The sequence below is a fragment of the Acanthopagrus latus genome, chromosome 15 (assembly GCF_904848185.1).
Source record: "Acanthopagrus latus isolate v.2019 chromosome 15, fAcaLat1.1, whole genome shotgun sequence".
In the NCBI taxonomy this organism is placed as follows: domain Eukaryota; kingdom Metazoa; phylum Chordata; class Actinopteri; order Spariformes; family Sparidae; genus Acanthopagrus; species Acanthopagrus latus.
The window spans coordinates 20,299,152-20,312,759 of record NC_051053.1 but is presented as its reverse complement, the minus strand read 5'-3'; the positions used below and the strand labels follow the sequence as shown (position 1 = coordinate 20,312,759).

Below are 13,608 nucleotides of genomic sequence, written 5' to 3'. Positions count from 1 at the left end.
AAGCAAGCCATCACAGATCAGAGCACTGATCAGCACCCGGAGGAGGAGAAAGAGGAGGGGAGAACAAGGTTAGAGAGGTGGGTGGCACGGTAATATCCAAATGGGGTGTGACAGGGGAGGACAGTGGGAGTGGAGGTGTGTGTGTGTGTGAAAGGGAAGTAGGATTAGGTGGATCGATCTACAACTCTGTGTTTGGATGGGGGGATGGAAGGAGGTGGAGGTCCAGAGGCAGTGAGAGTAAGGAGGAGGAGGAAGGGGGATGAAGACACATAAAGAAAAGCAGCAGCGAGGAGGAGAAGGAGGAGGTGTGTAGGATATGCTGGACCTCCAGGGGTGGCCCCAATAGCTCATTTTATGTATTCATTTTTTAGGATAAAGAGTCTCGTCCCAGGGGAAGAAAGGAGCGATTGAGGAGAGATTGTCGGTGAAGGAAGAGGAGGGGCGGGACCGACAGCCGGCCGTTCCGCAGGTCACTCATCATTAGCAAATACAGTTCAGTACAGTTAATCTCTCTTGCTTTCATTCCCACCCCCATATTTTTCTTCCTCCCAGTTTAAACTTGTTTTTCACTCCGTAGACGAGCTGCAGCCCTCGAGTGGTCCACTTTATCAAAAGTTTTTTCGGTGGAAATCTGATGGAATGCAAACATCTTTTCTGGTGATGCACAGCATGTGGAACAAGCAGTCCTCGGCCCTTGTTGTGCCTCGCATCTGCATCTCAACTGAAGTCTCTCCCCCCACTTTCTTCATCATCATCATCTTCTTCTTCTTCTTCTTCCACTGTTTTTCTTTCTCTCTCTCTCCCCCCTCTCATCCTTCAGGCTTCAAATTTGAAGGCTAATTAGTCCAGAGAAACCAGTCATACCAAAGAACCCACCCCGGGCCACTCTCACATCCTCTTATTGATCTTGTAGCGCCAACACAGGCGATGCCACGCTCAGAAAAAAAAAAATAAATAAATAAAAAAAAAATCACACGCGAAACAGAGGCAAACAAATAAGATGCAACAAGAGTTTTTAGAGCGGCATGTATTATAGATGGTGCATACATACGAAAAGTCTGCGAGCTTGCATTATGCAAGTTTTTTTACCTTGACAGAGGTCAAGTGTTGCAGATGTCCTGCATCATGCTCGCAGATGCTATTTGCAGAGTCGAAAAATGTTTTTTGCAGCATCGAAACCTCTTTTCCTTGCGTTTTTTCCCCCTCTTCTCCTCAGTTCCTCCCGCTCTCTCAGCCATCCCCTCCCCCCTCGCTCTCCCTTCTCAGTCTATCCCTCATTTCTGATCCATTTTTTATGCATTACTCCATTACTCTCAACTCCCATTTACAGTGCATTACCTCCTCCCATCTTTCACAAACACACTTTATACTTCCCTCTCCTTCCTTCAGTCACTTTGCATCCCTCCCTCCCTTCTTCCCTCCCTCGCTCTCCTCCAGTGCGTTATAACACTTTCCTCTACGTCTCTCATTCGCTCCCCCTTTTTTATTATCTCTTTGTCTTTTCTCCGGTCACGTCATCTCATGCTAATCTCACGCGTTTCTTTTCCCCCTTATCATTACTTCCCATCTAGTTTGTCATTCTGTATACATCCCTGCTGCCTGTTTGCGCTGATGTCATCCTTCCTTTCTAATTGATTATTCAAAGCATGTCATGTACTTTGGTACTTAACGCCGCCCCAGCTCTTTTACAACTCAAATTTACAAATGTCAGCTAATGTAATTAACAGTGCGAGCGGTACGTCCGTCTAGACATCTGTCTCTTTCGGGCACACACATGAATGCACCGGCAGCCAGCAGACCCCTCACATTTGATGACATGATAAATCACTAAATTACAAGCCGCGATGCAAAGTCAAACAGATGAGTGAGCAGTGTGTGATGACGCCGTCCTGTAGCTTTAAAAGTCCAGTCACCGTGGCGTATGTTGTCTTCAGGGAGTTCTTCACAGTACAGAGGACTTGCAGGCATCATGGCTGTTCTCATGTCAAAGGTTGTCCTCTTTGATTGTGCGACACAGCTTGCGGGAACCCATTCTCATTGCTGTGGATAAAACCAAAGAAGAAATTGTTTTTTGTTTGAAATGGCCCACAATACAAATGGAAAAACAAATAAATAATAATTGTACTGTAAGCAACTGGCTTTATGGACTTAGAAAAAGAGAAAAATAAGTTAAATATTTATTGTTGTTAATGGTCTAACATATGGTTAATGTCTTAAAAATGTCATAAATATTTAAGGGGAACTCAGTGGAAGCAAATAATAGCCATAAATATTTTAATCTCACATGAAACTGAACACCTGACTGTGAAATATAACAGAAATATCTGATATCTGAGTTTATGCTGACAATAACAGTCAAAACAAGTTGTGCAGTTTAAAAAATAATTATTGCAAGTGTTCAAAATTCTAATCAAAATTCAGTAAACTCAGTTTGGATTTAAAAACGTGTCATTATCATGTCAAAGAATCTGTGAAAGAAAACATTTTTTTAGTTGTTTGAATGCTCCAACCCTGTTTTCCTGTAAAGCTCCAGAAATGTTTTGTGGAATGTAAAATGTCACCTGACTTTCCATCTGCATGGGAGTGAGTGGATAATCAGTTTTCCTTTTAGGGTGAACTAAACCTTTATGTTCACCAACACTGACTACGTGCAATACTGAATTTCCCATTTAATGAATTAGTTTAATCATCATCCAGGAAATGATTTTCCCAGGGAGAAGAGTTATGTTTCATACCAAATTTTGGAGTTAGCTTGAAGCAAAACGGATTGGAATGATTACGGAGGAACGGGTGTCATAAATTATCCTGTTAAGCTGGAAGAAGAAGAAGAGTCCTTGTGTTTCTTCAGTTGCATCAAACACATTAGATGCCTTTTAAACTTCTGATTACTGTAAAATATAACCTGCCGGCAACATTTGGCAAAAGTTGTGACTAACACATGAACTGGTAGAACCAGGCCTCGGAGCGATCCACCAGGCAGGCTGTCCATTCTTGCAGGGTCACCTTCCTGTTCCTGTTACGGTCACATGACCTGCAAACACAGCACAGCGTACACACATGGTGACCTCATCACATGGCACTAGCAGGCAACAGAGCAATTACAGAAACAGATGCATTCAGTCACACTCCGATGAGCCCATGCAGAAAATGACAGATTAGTCTAGATGCACGCATATATATTGTATAAAGACATATCTATAGGTATGGAACAACTGCGCTGGGGCTCTTCAACAGCCATTGTCTTTCAGTTCACCCTGGAGCGTTATCTCTGAAGGGTACTCCTTCAATTTGTGTTAATCCATGGGCAGCGGGAGACACAGCGGGTAATAAACATTATCATTGCTGGGAATGGCTTGACATTGACACAGCCAGCTCGACTCCCACAAAACCTGTCAGTGCAGACTGTCAGAGGAAAAGGGGGGGTTGGGTGGGAGAAAGGATGATATAGAATAGGGGGAAAAGATGGACGGATGAACGGATGAGACGAGGGCGGAGAAACGAAGAAGACGAGGGTGCTGAGGATGAGTCTATTTGTGGGAGAGATGAAAGGAAAGTAGGGAGCACAGAAGGCGAACAGGAAGCGCTTCAACATGAAGGAGGAGGAAGATGATGGAGAGCTGTGGTGGTGTGGTCATGAGATCGAAGGGGAGGAGAACACAGGAAGAGGGTACTGGCATGGAGGATGAATGGATGGATGGCGTGCAGAGAGAACAGCATGGTGGGAGGTGCAACTTGGTCACAGAGCGGGGGCGAAACGCATCGCGGTGTGACATTTTTAACCCTTGGTGTTTCAGTAATTAGCTGAAAAAAAAATGACATATTGCACGAGACAGAAGGTTCACGTTATGAAGCCTCGTGTGACATAAGGTACTGGTGATATGAACTTAGTGGGCGACACTGTCCCTTTCTTATTGCCCACTAAGTCACCGTATGGTCTGTAGATTTTTCCTGCTTATCAAATAGGCCATGTAATCATATTTTTTCCTCCATGCTACTGGCTAAACACTCAAAATGAATCAGGGGTCATTAGTTAATGACATGCTGTTATGGTAAGTGCTTATGAGTCTTCGGAAGTTAAAGATGCCAATAATGCATTCATCCATCTGAGCCAACGTATGAATCATCCTATCTGTATATTTTTACTACAGGCGTATTTGCTCCTGTTATCTGATTGATAAACTCTTGGGAGCAGCCTTGCAGTGTGAGCTGCTGTAGGTGGGACTGACTGAAGGAAAGCTGTAGCACAGTGCTCCAGTGGCATCCTCTTGTAGCGCAGCTTCCTCAGGTCCCTGCGGCTCAACTTGCCATCTTTGTTCTTGTCAAGGACGGCAAATCTTTGCTAAAGAGAGAGAGAGGAAGAGAGGAAGAGAGGAAGAGAGGTAAGAGCGATGGTGGAAAAGGAAGCAGATTGTTCAACTTATCATTGTTTGCGCTGTGGAACAAACACGCATTGTTCGCTGTGCTCGGGGCACGGGTCTGTCAGTTGTTCCGCCGCTTTGGTCCAGAACGACTCCATGATCTGCCAGGAAATTTGATAAGCACATTCAAGGTCTTCAGAGGATGAAGCCCAATCAATTTGATTATCCTCTAGCTTTTCATCCGGCACTGCCATTAGGTCAAAATTTGAATTTATTTATGTCCAAATACTTGCTGTAGTACAGCCTCACAGAGCTGCTAGCATGGCTGCAGACTCAAAAAAAATTGGACTAAAAATTGGACTTTTATTCATTATTGAATTAACAGTAATAAATGCCAAATCTTTCGTCACAGAAGATGCATACAGTTACCTCAAAATACTAATCCAGAACACTGTGCGTGTACATGAATCATTTTTCATGTAAATATAATGCATTAGTCTCCTTTTACTTCATCTGAGGCCAGGAGGTCAAGGTCAAGTTATTCCCTCCATTCACCATCTTACTGAATAATTTAGTGATTATTGACCAAATCCTATTTATACATTGTGTTCTTAAGAGCCTTGGTCTCATTCTGTGGGTGACCACACCGTAAGCAACACAGCCTACTTTCCCCTTAAAGTATGTTGTTAACATCGATTTCTCGCCAGACTATCCATGAAGCAGAGTTCGTCTAACTAGCTTGACGGTGGTGTCTGGTGTCTGAAACAACTTTCTGTAGAGTGTAAGGTTACAGTGGGAGTGAAAATTAAAGTCCCTTGGTAAATTTTTCTTCCGGCTACGGTTTCTTTAGAGTTGCATCTTGTTGTGGGTATTGATTTTTATTTGCATCATCATTAGCTGAGGTCATGGTAGACCATAAATCATGTTTACATCCTCTCCACTTGGATGCAGACTGCTGGTGTCTGCTGCTTTTAGGCTCACTTCAAGCGTGAAGCTTCAGCTACCTGAGCAAGTTGCATCCTCTGGGCATGGCTGAGGCAGCTCTGGGGCGGGGCGGCAGGTGAGTAGGACTTTCCCATACGACTCAGGAGCAGAAACCAGTCCAGGAGACGATATGGAAACTGGCTCAGCTCCTCCTCGGTGCATTTAGCCTTGGGGACTGATCAAAAGGGACAACAGAGCTCATTTGGCAGGCAGCAGTGCACAGTGGAAATTGTGTGTAGTATCTCATGCTCGGTGTGTTTACCCAGACAGGGTCCTGTGTGAGCCAGGCCGGTGCGGCGTCTCTTTCTGCAGGCTTCTTTATGCAGCAAACACTCATTCCCATAGGTCCGCCCCAGAACACTGCACACTGGTGCCCTCTGCCTGATTGCATGAGCCAGTGCCCATATGCAAAACTACATGTGTGAATGGATCGTACAGTGTGCACAGCTAAATAAATGGCTGCTCTCCATGATTTCATCCCAAAACCTTATCTTGTTTTAGTTTCATGCAGGTATTTTCAACAAATCCAAAGGCAGTGATGAATCAACTTTACATGCAGATGAAAACAGTTTTGCTTGATCGAAAACATGAATTTATCAAAATCCCAAACAGACTATGACTTGGTTTGAATGCCATGGAGTGTTTACCGTGGACAGGACCGAGGACAGACGCACTTGGGGATGAGGACCTCATTTTCCCGAACTACCTGGCACCAGGATCCCACCGGACTGTGACATTTCAGCAGCTCACAAAGCTTTTCTGAAACATGAAAACAAAACTACCCTGTGTTTAATTTAGTTTCCTAGTTTGACGTGTGTGTGTGTTTTCAGATGACCAGTTATTTGGCTCAGGACTGATTAAAGTTACTTTGGATGACAGCACGATATGAAATGTCTCATAAGGGTCTGATTATGATAATGAAATGCCACAATAAAGCAAATGAAGGATGTGACAGCCACCTTTTAATCATCGGTCCAGATGCTCTGTTGTTCATATATGTGACCCGAAATAGAGATACATGTTCGTATGTGGGACCGCTTTACATTAAGGTCCTCGTGATAAGCATTAGACTCCAGGTAAAGGACCTATATGTTGCTCGTTAACATTAATACAACTACATAAGTGTTATGGTTAGAATAATGAACATTGATGGTTTGATTCCAGCCTGGAGCCAGTGCTGCATATTTTGTAATCTTAAACAAATGTTGAGAAGCACATAATAAAGGATTTATTCACTATAATTGGGCATTTTTTCGCTTTAGATCCAATAGTTGCAAAAAGCATAGTTAACTGCTAATAAATGCAACTGGAAATATGTAGTAATTTTAAAAAGGCAACAACAGCAACAACAACAACAACAACAACAGCAACAACAACAACAAAAACTAACTAAAATGTTTATTTGGCAAGTTCGTTAAATTACAAGAGACTCATGAGGCTTTTATTACCTTTATCAAGTTTCTAAAACTGTTACCACCTTGCTTGTATGAGTTTTAAGAAATTAAAGTGTAACAATAAATGTTTTTATGATGCTATTATAAATTATTTCATCAAGTCTTATCATGATGTTGTGTTGATGTTGTAAATGTTCAATTCAAAAGGCAATAAAAAGTGAATTGCAAAATAAAGTCTTATCATATGTTATCATCTTAAGAGGACCTTATAAACTATTAACTCACATTTATTACAAGGCCTTTTTTATATCAGTAAAAATGTATTTGCTGCATCCCATAATGCTTTTTTTTTTTTTTTGCATGTTGCACTTTGGAAATGGATCAAATCTTCTTTTGAACAGAACATACTCTGTCTATAAAAGATCTAATGTGTAACAGACACACAGTCAGAAAATGCTTTTCCTCTTCTGTAACAGTTAAATCTTACCTGGCTCGACTCTGCCAATATACGGTCTCAGGCTCTCCTCAGCTTGTCTCTGTTTGCGCTGGGCTCTGCCTCCCTGACGCACACACACACACACACACACACACATGCACACACACGCACACACACACACACACACAGATACAGTTTTCTATTATATTGGAGGCAGAGCTGAAAGGATATAAAGATCATGTGTTTCCTTCTTGTCATTCTGGAGGCATGCACTCAAGTATAAACTTGTCTGTCACTGTAAACATATGGTTATAACTTTGGATGATGATGGGTCCCCACATGGTAGAAATGTCTGTTCTAATCAGTGTGATACATTAGAGATGAAAGACTTATTATGAACCTTTGATATAAGTAACAATACATGCCGACTTATTAAAATCAGTCACTATAAATTATTTTTTTTAAAGAATGCATGAAACCACATTAAACATTGTAAGCATTCTACAGCTCATCCATCTTCTGTCATATGCCTCCAAATTCCAAACTTTTATTTTATAAAAAACTTTGTAGTTGACGCCAAGTCCACATCTGCAACCAGAAGCCTCCAAGATCAAATGGGAAACAGGTGCAACGCCGACCCAAAGATACTGGAGCTGCACCTCCATAACTCTGGAATCGCTGTTTTAACACTTCTGGAAAACGATCGTGATGACTGGCTGAACAAACAAGCAACATGATGGACATGCTATATAATGATAAAGCTAATAATACATGCACTAAGCATCTTCTCAGTACATTTACTCAAACAGTGTTTTCTGCTGTGTTATACTTCTACTCCACTGCATTTTGGAGGCAAATATTGTACTCCACCACATGTATTTGATAACTTAAGTCACTGGTTGCTTTACTCACCATGGCTGTAAAAGTGTGAAGATTCAGCAGCAGCAGAAACAGGGCAAAGGTCACACTCAGGTTCATGGCTGAAACAGCAAGTGGCCTGTGAGAAGTGACTTTCACAAAACATGGGACTAATTCTCTCTGATCTAGCAAATATAGTTGCTGTTGTGCTCTCAGTGTAACATAAAACATGACTGAAAAGTAGAAAATAATACATTTTTGGGTATGCTTAAGAAACCATCATCCCTCTACATTTAGATATTCATGATATCAACTACATTTTAGTTGGAATCTGTCGCTGAAGGACTCTCAGATTACCCACATCGTGCCTCGTTTATAGATGCATTTTTCCGTCTTTCTCCTGTGGTGTCACTTACCGACAATTACTCTATTCCCAGCCATTCCGGTAATGTAGCGGGAAACAATGCAGCTCATTGAGTCTCGAGAAAACAATCATTTTCCATCACGTAGGAAACAGAGGGTTGGATTACACAGAGGGGACATCCAGCTTTGAGCTGAGGAAGTTATTACAGTCTAACAAGTCATCTTCTATCCCCTTGGCTGCTTGAACACAAAAACACCACCTTACCTCTGTCACTCCTTTCTTCTGTTGTTATTCCTTTGTTAGTGTTCTCCTGCTTCTCCTTGTTGCCAGCTTTTTCTCTCCGTCTCACCGGCTCCTCTGGGGCTGTATTCTTTTTACACCCCTCCTCAGCAGTCTTTACTTTTTTCTTTTCATTTGATCCATCCTTTTTTTCCACATTCTTGCCTTATCTAACCCCTCCTCTCTGCTCTACCCCTGTCTGCCTGACATTGGCTCCTTGTTGATTGCAGCTGAGTGCACAGGTATCTGAATTCAGTGCTGCTAGAAGACACTGTGTTGTTAAAGGTTTGCTGGGATGGAATATTGGGAAGCGCAGGAGAGCGAGAGTAAAAGATAGAAAGAAGATGAGTGGTTTTTAATTCAGGCTGGCTCTGGTCCACAGGAAGACTTACAAGCCAGGGAAAACATATGGTCACACTTCTTGTCGCTTTGACACCCATAGCTCTCCCTCTCTCTGGCTTTCTCACATCCAAACTCTTTTTATATCAGACACACATAAGCAGGCTAACACACACCCAAAGGTAAACTACAGTGTGTGGAGGAACAACACCTCCGAAAACATGAACTGTCAGAGGCAATAACAGGGATAAGGCTGCTCTCTAGTGGTTATCTTTGCCAATAACAGTTTGACTGAGCTGAACTGTAAAATTACACAATATGTTTTAAATCAGGTAAGTTTTCTGTTAGTCTGTCTTTCTTCTTGAAGGAAGGGCATGATTTTGAGAATACTTTTGGTTTTAAAGTTGGCTCTTTGACTCAGTTCCCCATTAAAATATTTATTCGGACCACGCTTTAAACATTTTTCCTGACTAAGCTCCTCTTGTTGTGCGGAAGGAACACTGAATAACTGAATATTAAATGGAGGAGACAACACAATGAAAAATACATGAACTTGTAAAATAAAATGAAACAGAATGCCATTGAAAAAAACTGGGTATATCCTCTCAGTTATGTACCGTGTTAGTGTTCTCTTTGTTGTGATTCAGGGTAACTTGTGCAAAGCAAGCAGATGCCCAAGGGGCCTAGTTCCACAAGGGCCCTGGAAGCCTTAAAGTGTATATCAGATGCAGGGATTTAAGTAAGTACACTTTCCTTTTTCCATTTTCTGTCCCATTTGCAATCGAATAAGAAAAACCCCACTAATTCAAATAATTAAATAATTTGATCAAGTATTTTCACACAGCATGTTTACTTTTAGGCAATTATGACTCTTTGCCATTTATTTATTTATTTTTTTACAAAACTTATCAGATTTGTTGCACTGATTTCATTGAAATGAAATGAAATGAAATTCAAATTTGAGTCTTTGGGAATACACCAAATCAAAATACAAGAAGCCCTGCAATGATTCATCCTTTATGTTAGGGGACATTTCATCCAGGTGTCATTTTTAATTAATAAAATTTAGAAATTGCACTTTGATAACATTTGTGTAAATGTGCCGGTTAACCCACCCTGGATAATTTTCAACTGCAGTCCCTGGGCAGGTGTAATTACAGCAAACATATAAGGTAGGCTACTTCTAAATACAACAGAAGGGTTAGGGTTACAAAAACACATAAAACACTTAAAAGCAAGGACAGTAATATATAAAACATAAATAAAGCATGCTTCAGGATAACTGAATGAGTTAGAAAGTATGGTCACATAAGTGAACTACGCCCTTGCTTAGTATTGCCGCGTTTGCAACCCCATACCAGAAGAGGGGCCCAAGGACCCCTCTTATAATGTCACACATGACAGGTTGATCAATATATATTTTGTGTGTATGATGTGTTATGTTATTAAGTCTATATGCAATTATTACATTTATCTCTTTTACATTATTTTACACAATGAACATTTATCATTTTCAAGTTAGAAACTATTTATTTGTAGTTGACTGTTCTGAATCTTTGCACATTTCATATTAAAATAGTTAATCTGTTAAGAACTAGCCTATTTTCAGAGCGTATATCGGCGACTACAAGGTACATTTGAATAATTATGGTATCATAATATAGGGAACACTTCATTTACTAATTCAGATGTTTAATTAAGTGTCACTGGGTTTGAGTAAATATCTGCTCAGACATGCTAACTTGTTTACAGTATTTTGTAGCAATGTCTGCTGGTTCATTTTGTTACTGTCCAGCTCACCAGAAAGCCATGATAATGGGTGTGTTAGCTGTACAACGGACAAATGATACAGCTGATACTGGTGGTGCTGAGGTGGGTGGTGCATTAAGCTGGGGGCCCTAAATCAAATTCTGCCCAGGGCCCCTTAAAGCCTTGGACCGGCTCTGGCAGTCCCCGCGCCTGTCACTGTGCTGTCCCAGAAGTCGCGTGCACAGAGCCACACGCCACAACAACTCATTACGTTCTGACGTCACCACAACGGCGAGCGGGAAGGCTGTAGTTTCCAAGCTATTTTTGTTTTCTGTGAACGGAGCTGTGATTTGAGTTAAAGAAGCTGAAACACTCCGAAAAAACAAAACAAAACTTAGTGAACGATAAGATCCAGAAACGGAACACAGATGCAGGCCGAACAGGCACCCGGAGGTTAGCGGCACGGTGTCACCCTTTGAGACCCAGGTGACATGTCGACGCTCCGCCCCGCTGGAAGCCGGAGGACGGTGTCGGAATGATAAGCTGGAGTCAGGCTGAGCCGTCACCGTGTTGTGGGTCGCATGCTGCGGTCAGTTTATTCGGTTTATTTGCTTTATTTGTGAGGATTTCGTCTTTTATTTACGCTCATTCGCTGCCTGTTCCAGACGGCGGTGCTGCTCGGTATCATCAGTTGGTCGGGTGACACTTCAACTAACGGCTCAGTGACAACAGTAGCTCCGGGCTGTTTTTAACGGCAAAGTGGAACTACTTCATGGAATTGCGAGGAAATTCCCAACAATTCCTGTGTTTATTTCCCGGTCTGCTCGTCTTAACTGTCCACGACTCAACATTGCTGACTCGTTTGGTACGGAACAGACTTTTGTATCACGGTTAATCAAGCGCAGTGCTCTTCATTGAACTCGTGTAACAGAAGGACTCTTGGCTATGGGCTAGCTATCACTTCATGAATGACTCTTAACGTGAAAAGTCTGTTTCAACCAGAAAGTGAAAGACTGCCTGTACTTTCCAACATGTACGAACAAGTGGACCGTCTGCTGACCCATCGTTGATGCTGTAGATATGATTAAAACGTTGTAATTCAGGTAAGTGCAATCTCATTATACGTGTATTGGGTTACATAAGCCCTGTTATGATTGGGAAATGATGAGGAAACAATGAAAGTTACTCTTGCATTTGGTACCTTTTTTATATAGCAATACATCTTGTTACATATCTAGTCTGTACATAACACAAACACATAACTAAAACAGCTCCTGATGAGGATGGTAGTGTTCCTGCCTAGTGAAGCAGAGCAGGCCATGTTTTCTAACGTAGCAGCATCAGCCCCCACAGTCATAACATGCCCTGGAAATGGTCACTGTACCATGAATGAGGATGGCCAGGCCTTTATGTAATATGCATATAAAAAGTAGCTTATTATGTAACAGATTATTACCAGAAATTGTGCACACACAATGTAAACTAATTGGAAGAAGTCTTGCTGCTTGACATGTGTCTCACCATGCCACACAGTCTCGTTTTGCGATTCACCACTTGTGTGTCTTCCTCATGCACATGTCAGGATTAAAGGGTAACTAAAGATGACTCACATGCCTTCATGCTCTCACTCAGACAGGAGCTCAAATTTAACCCGGGTTTTTATACCACGCAGTGCAGCCTCACATATTCAGATTTTGATACCAAACTGGAGTTGCTGTCGGTCAGTCTCATAACTGTGTGTCTGTGTGTACCATTTTAGGCTGTGATCTGTTACAGCCCAGACAGTGTAAAGCTCCCTGGCATCTACGCGCCAGTACACGTTAGGATAAGGCGTGACTGATTGCCCTTAGTGTAAGTGAGATGGACACTCACTGGTGTTCCAGTATTTGGGTGGGGTTGCTTTTAAACACACGCACATTCAAATCCATGTGTGTGTTCCTCAGGCACCTGTTGGCATAGGTCCTCGAGCGCCACCTTGGCTGAGGGTCTCTTTACAATCCGATTCCCCCCAACAACAGCTGAAAGTCTCCACTGTGTGGCTGAAGACCCCCCAAACTGCAGTTCAGTTTGGAGGGGTCCTTCCACTGTCTCATGTGTGCCCTAACCATCACTGTCATTACTGTTTGTGTATACACATTATACACATTACTGTGCATACAGTAGTCATTCCAAGACATTGTCATGCCTCTTAAGAGCGACCTGGAGGCCATCAGATAACATTTTAAAGTGTGCTTGGTTGTATGTTGCTAAAACAGCACAGACCAGCGTGAGTGATTTGTATGACAACACCAGAAGTCACTGACTGAAGGGGCAAGATTAGTATTAAACAGCTCCTCAGACCGACAGGCACAAGCTGTCTTCAGTCATCATGTGTTATATTGTAATTTCTCTCTGATCATGGCATTTCTCTTTCCCATTCTAGTTCTCCCACTATTTTCTCTAACTCTTTTGTTTGCACACCCACCACCCTACAAACTACAGTTCAGAATCAACAAGGGATCTAATTGCAGAGTGACCAGAGATGAGGTCATTCAGGATAGTTCATTGTGCTTGTTTACATGGGTATGTTGGTGTTGCTTTCAGAGCCAGCACTGACTTGATTTGACATTGACTTTTCTCTGATCCTCCTTGCCCTCTTCTCTCTCTGTATGTGGCCTATCATTAGAGCTATACTTAGCCATGCTTATCAGTTCTGCCTTTGCCTTGGTAAGACCACAGATGTTTCAGGGCTTGGAATAGCTAGGCGTACAGCAATATAGACACAGGGTCTCAGATGCTCAGACACGGGGTCAGATATTGACAGTAACTTGCGGCAAAATATCCCTTTAATGATCAGGAAATGCCCTT

General features: G+C 42.1%; 2 protein-coding genes across 5 annotated transcripts in view; one reads left to right on the top strand and one right to left on the bottom strand.

The window, feature by feature from the left end:
• Nucleotides 1-1,039: 1,039 nt before the first annotated feature.
• LOC119033796 (SPARC) lies at nucleotides 1,040-8,817 on the bottom strand. The gene is made up of 9 exons (XM_037124333.1): nucleotides 8,659-8,817; nucleotides 8,085-8,152; nucleotides 7,224-7,296; nucleotides 5,990-6,101; nucleotides 5,605-5,723; nucleotides 5,363-5,517; nucleotides 4,227-4,339; nucleotides 2,937-3,031; nucleotides 1,040-2,040 (listed from the first exon to the last, which is right to left on the bottom strand). Exons 2-9 carry the CDS (start codon nucleotides 8,148-8,150, stop codon nucleotides 1,985-1,987), a joined length of 789 nt encoding a protein of 262 aa, XP_036980228.1. The 5' UTR covers nucleotides 8,151-8,152; nucleotides 8,659-8,817; the 3' UTR covers nucleotides 1,040-1,984.
• A 2,216-nt stretch (nucleotides 8,818-11,033) lies between these two features.
• ccser2a (coiled-coil serine-rich protein 2a) overlaps nucleotides 11,034-13,608 on the top strand; it is a 57,022-nt gene continuing 54,447 nt past the window's right edge. For 3 of the 4 annotated variants that reach the window (XM_037123438.1, XM_037123434.1, XM_037123437.1), the window contains exon 1: nucleotides 11,034-11,864. The gene's annotated coding sequence lies outside the window, so the exon portion shown is untranslated. The remainder of the gene's footprint in view (nucleotides 11,865-13,608) is intronic. The other variant, XM_037123435.1, reaches the window with a different exon arrangement.

Bases quoted from the DNA above. Each gene is read 5' to 3' on its own strand.
- LOC119033796 (XM_037124333.1), bottom strand. From the start codon at position 8,150: ATGAACCTGAGTGTGACCTTTGCCCTGTTTCTGCTGCTGCTGAATCTT. The intron at 7,297-8,084 runs GTGAGTAAAGCA...TGTGTGCGTCAG, and splicing joins TTCACACTTTTACAGCCATG to GGAGGCAGAGCCCAGCGCAA. The intron at 3,032-4,226 runs GTCAGTCCCACC...CTGTGTTTGCAG, and splicing joins TGTGCTACAGCTTTCCTTCA to GTCATGTGACCGTAACAGGA.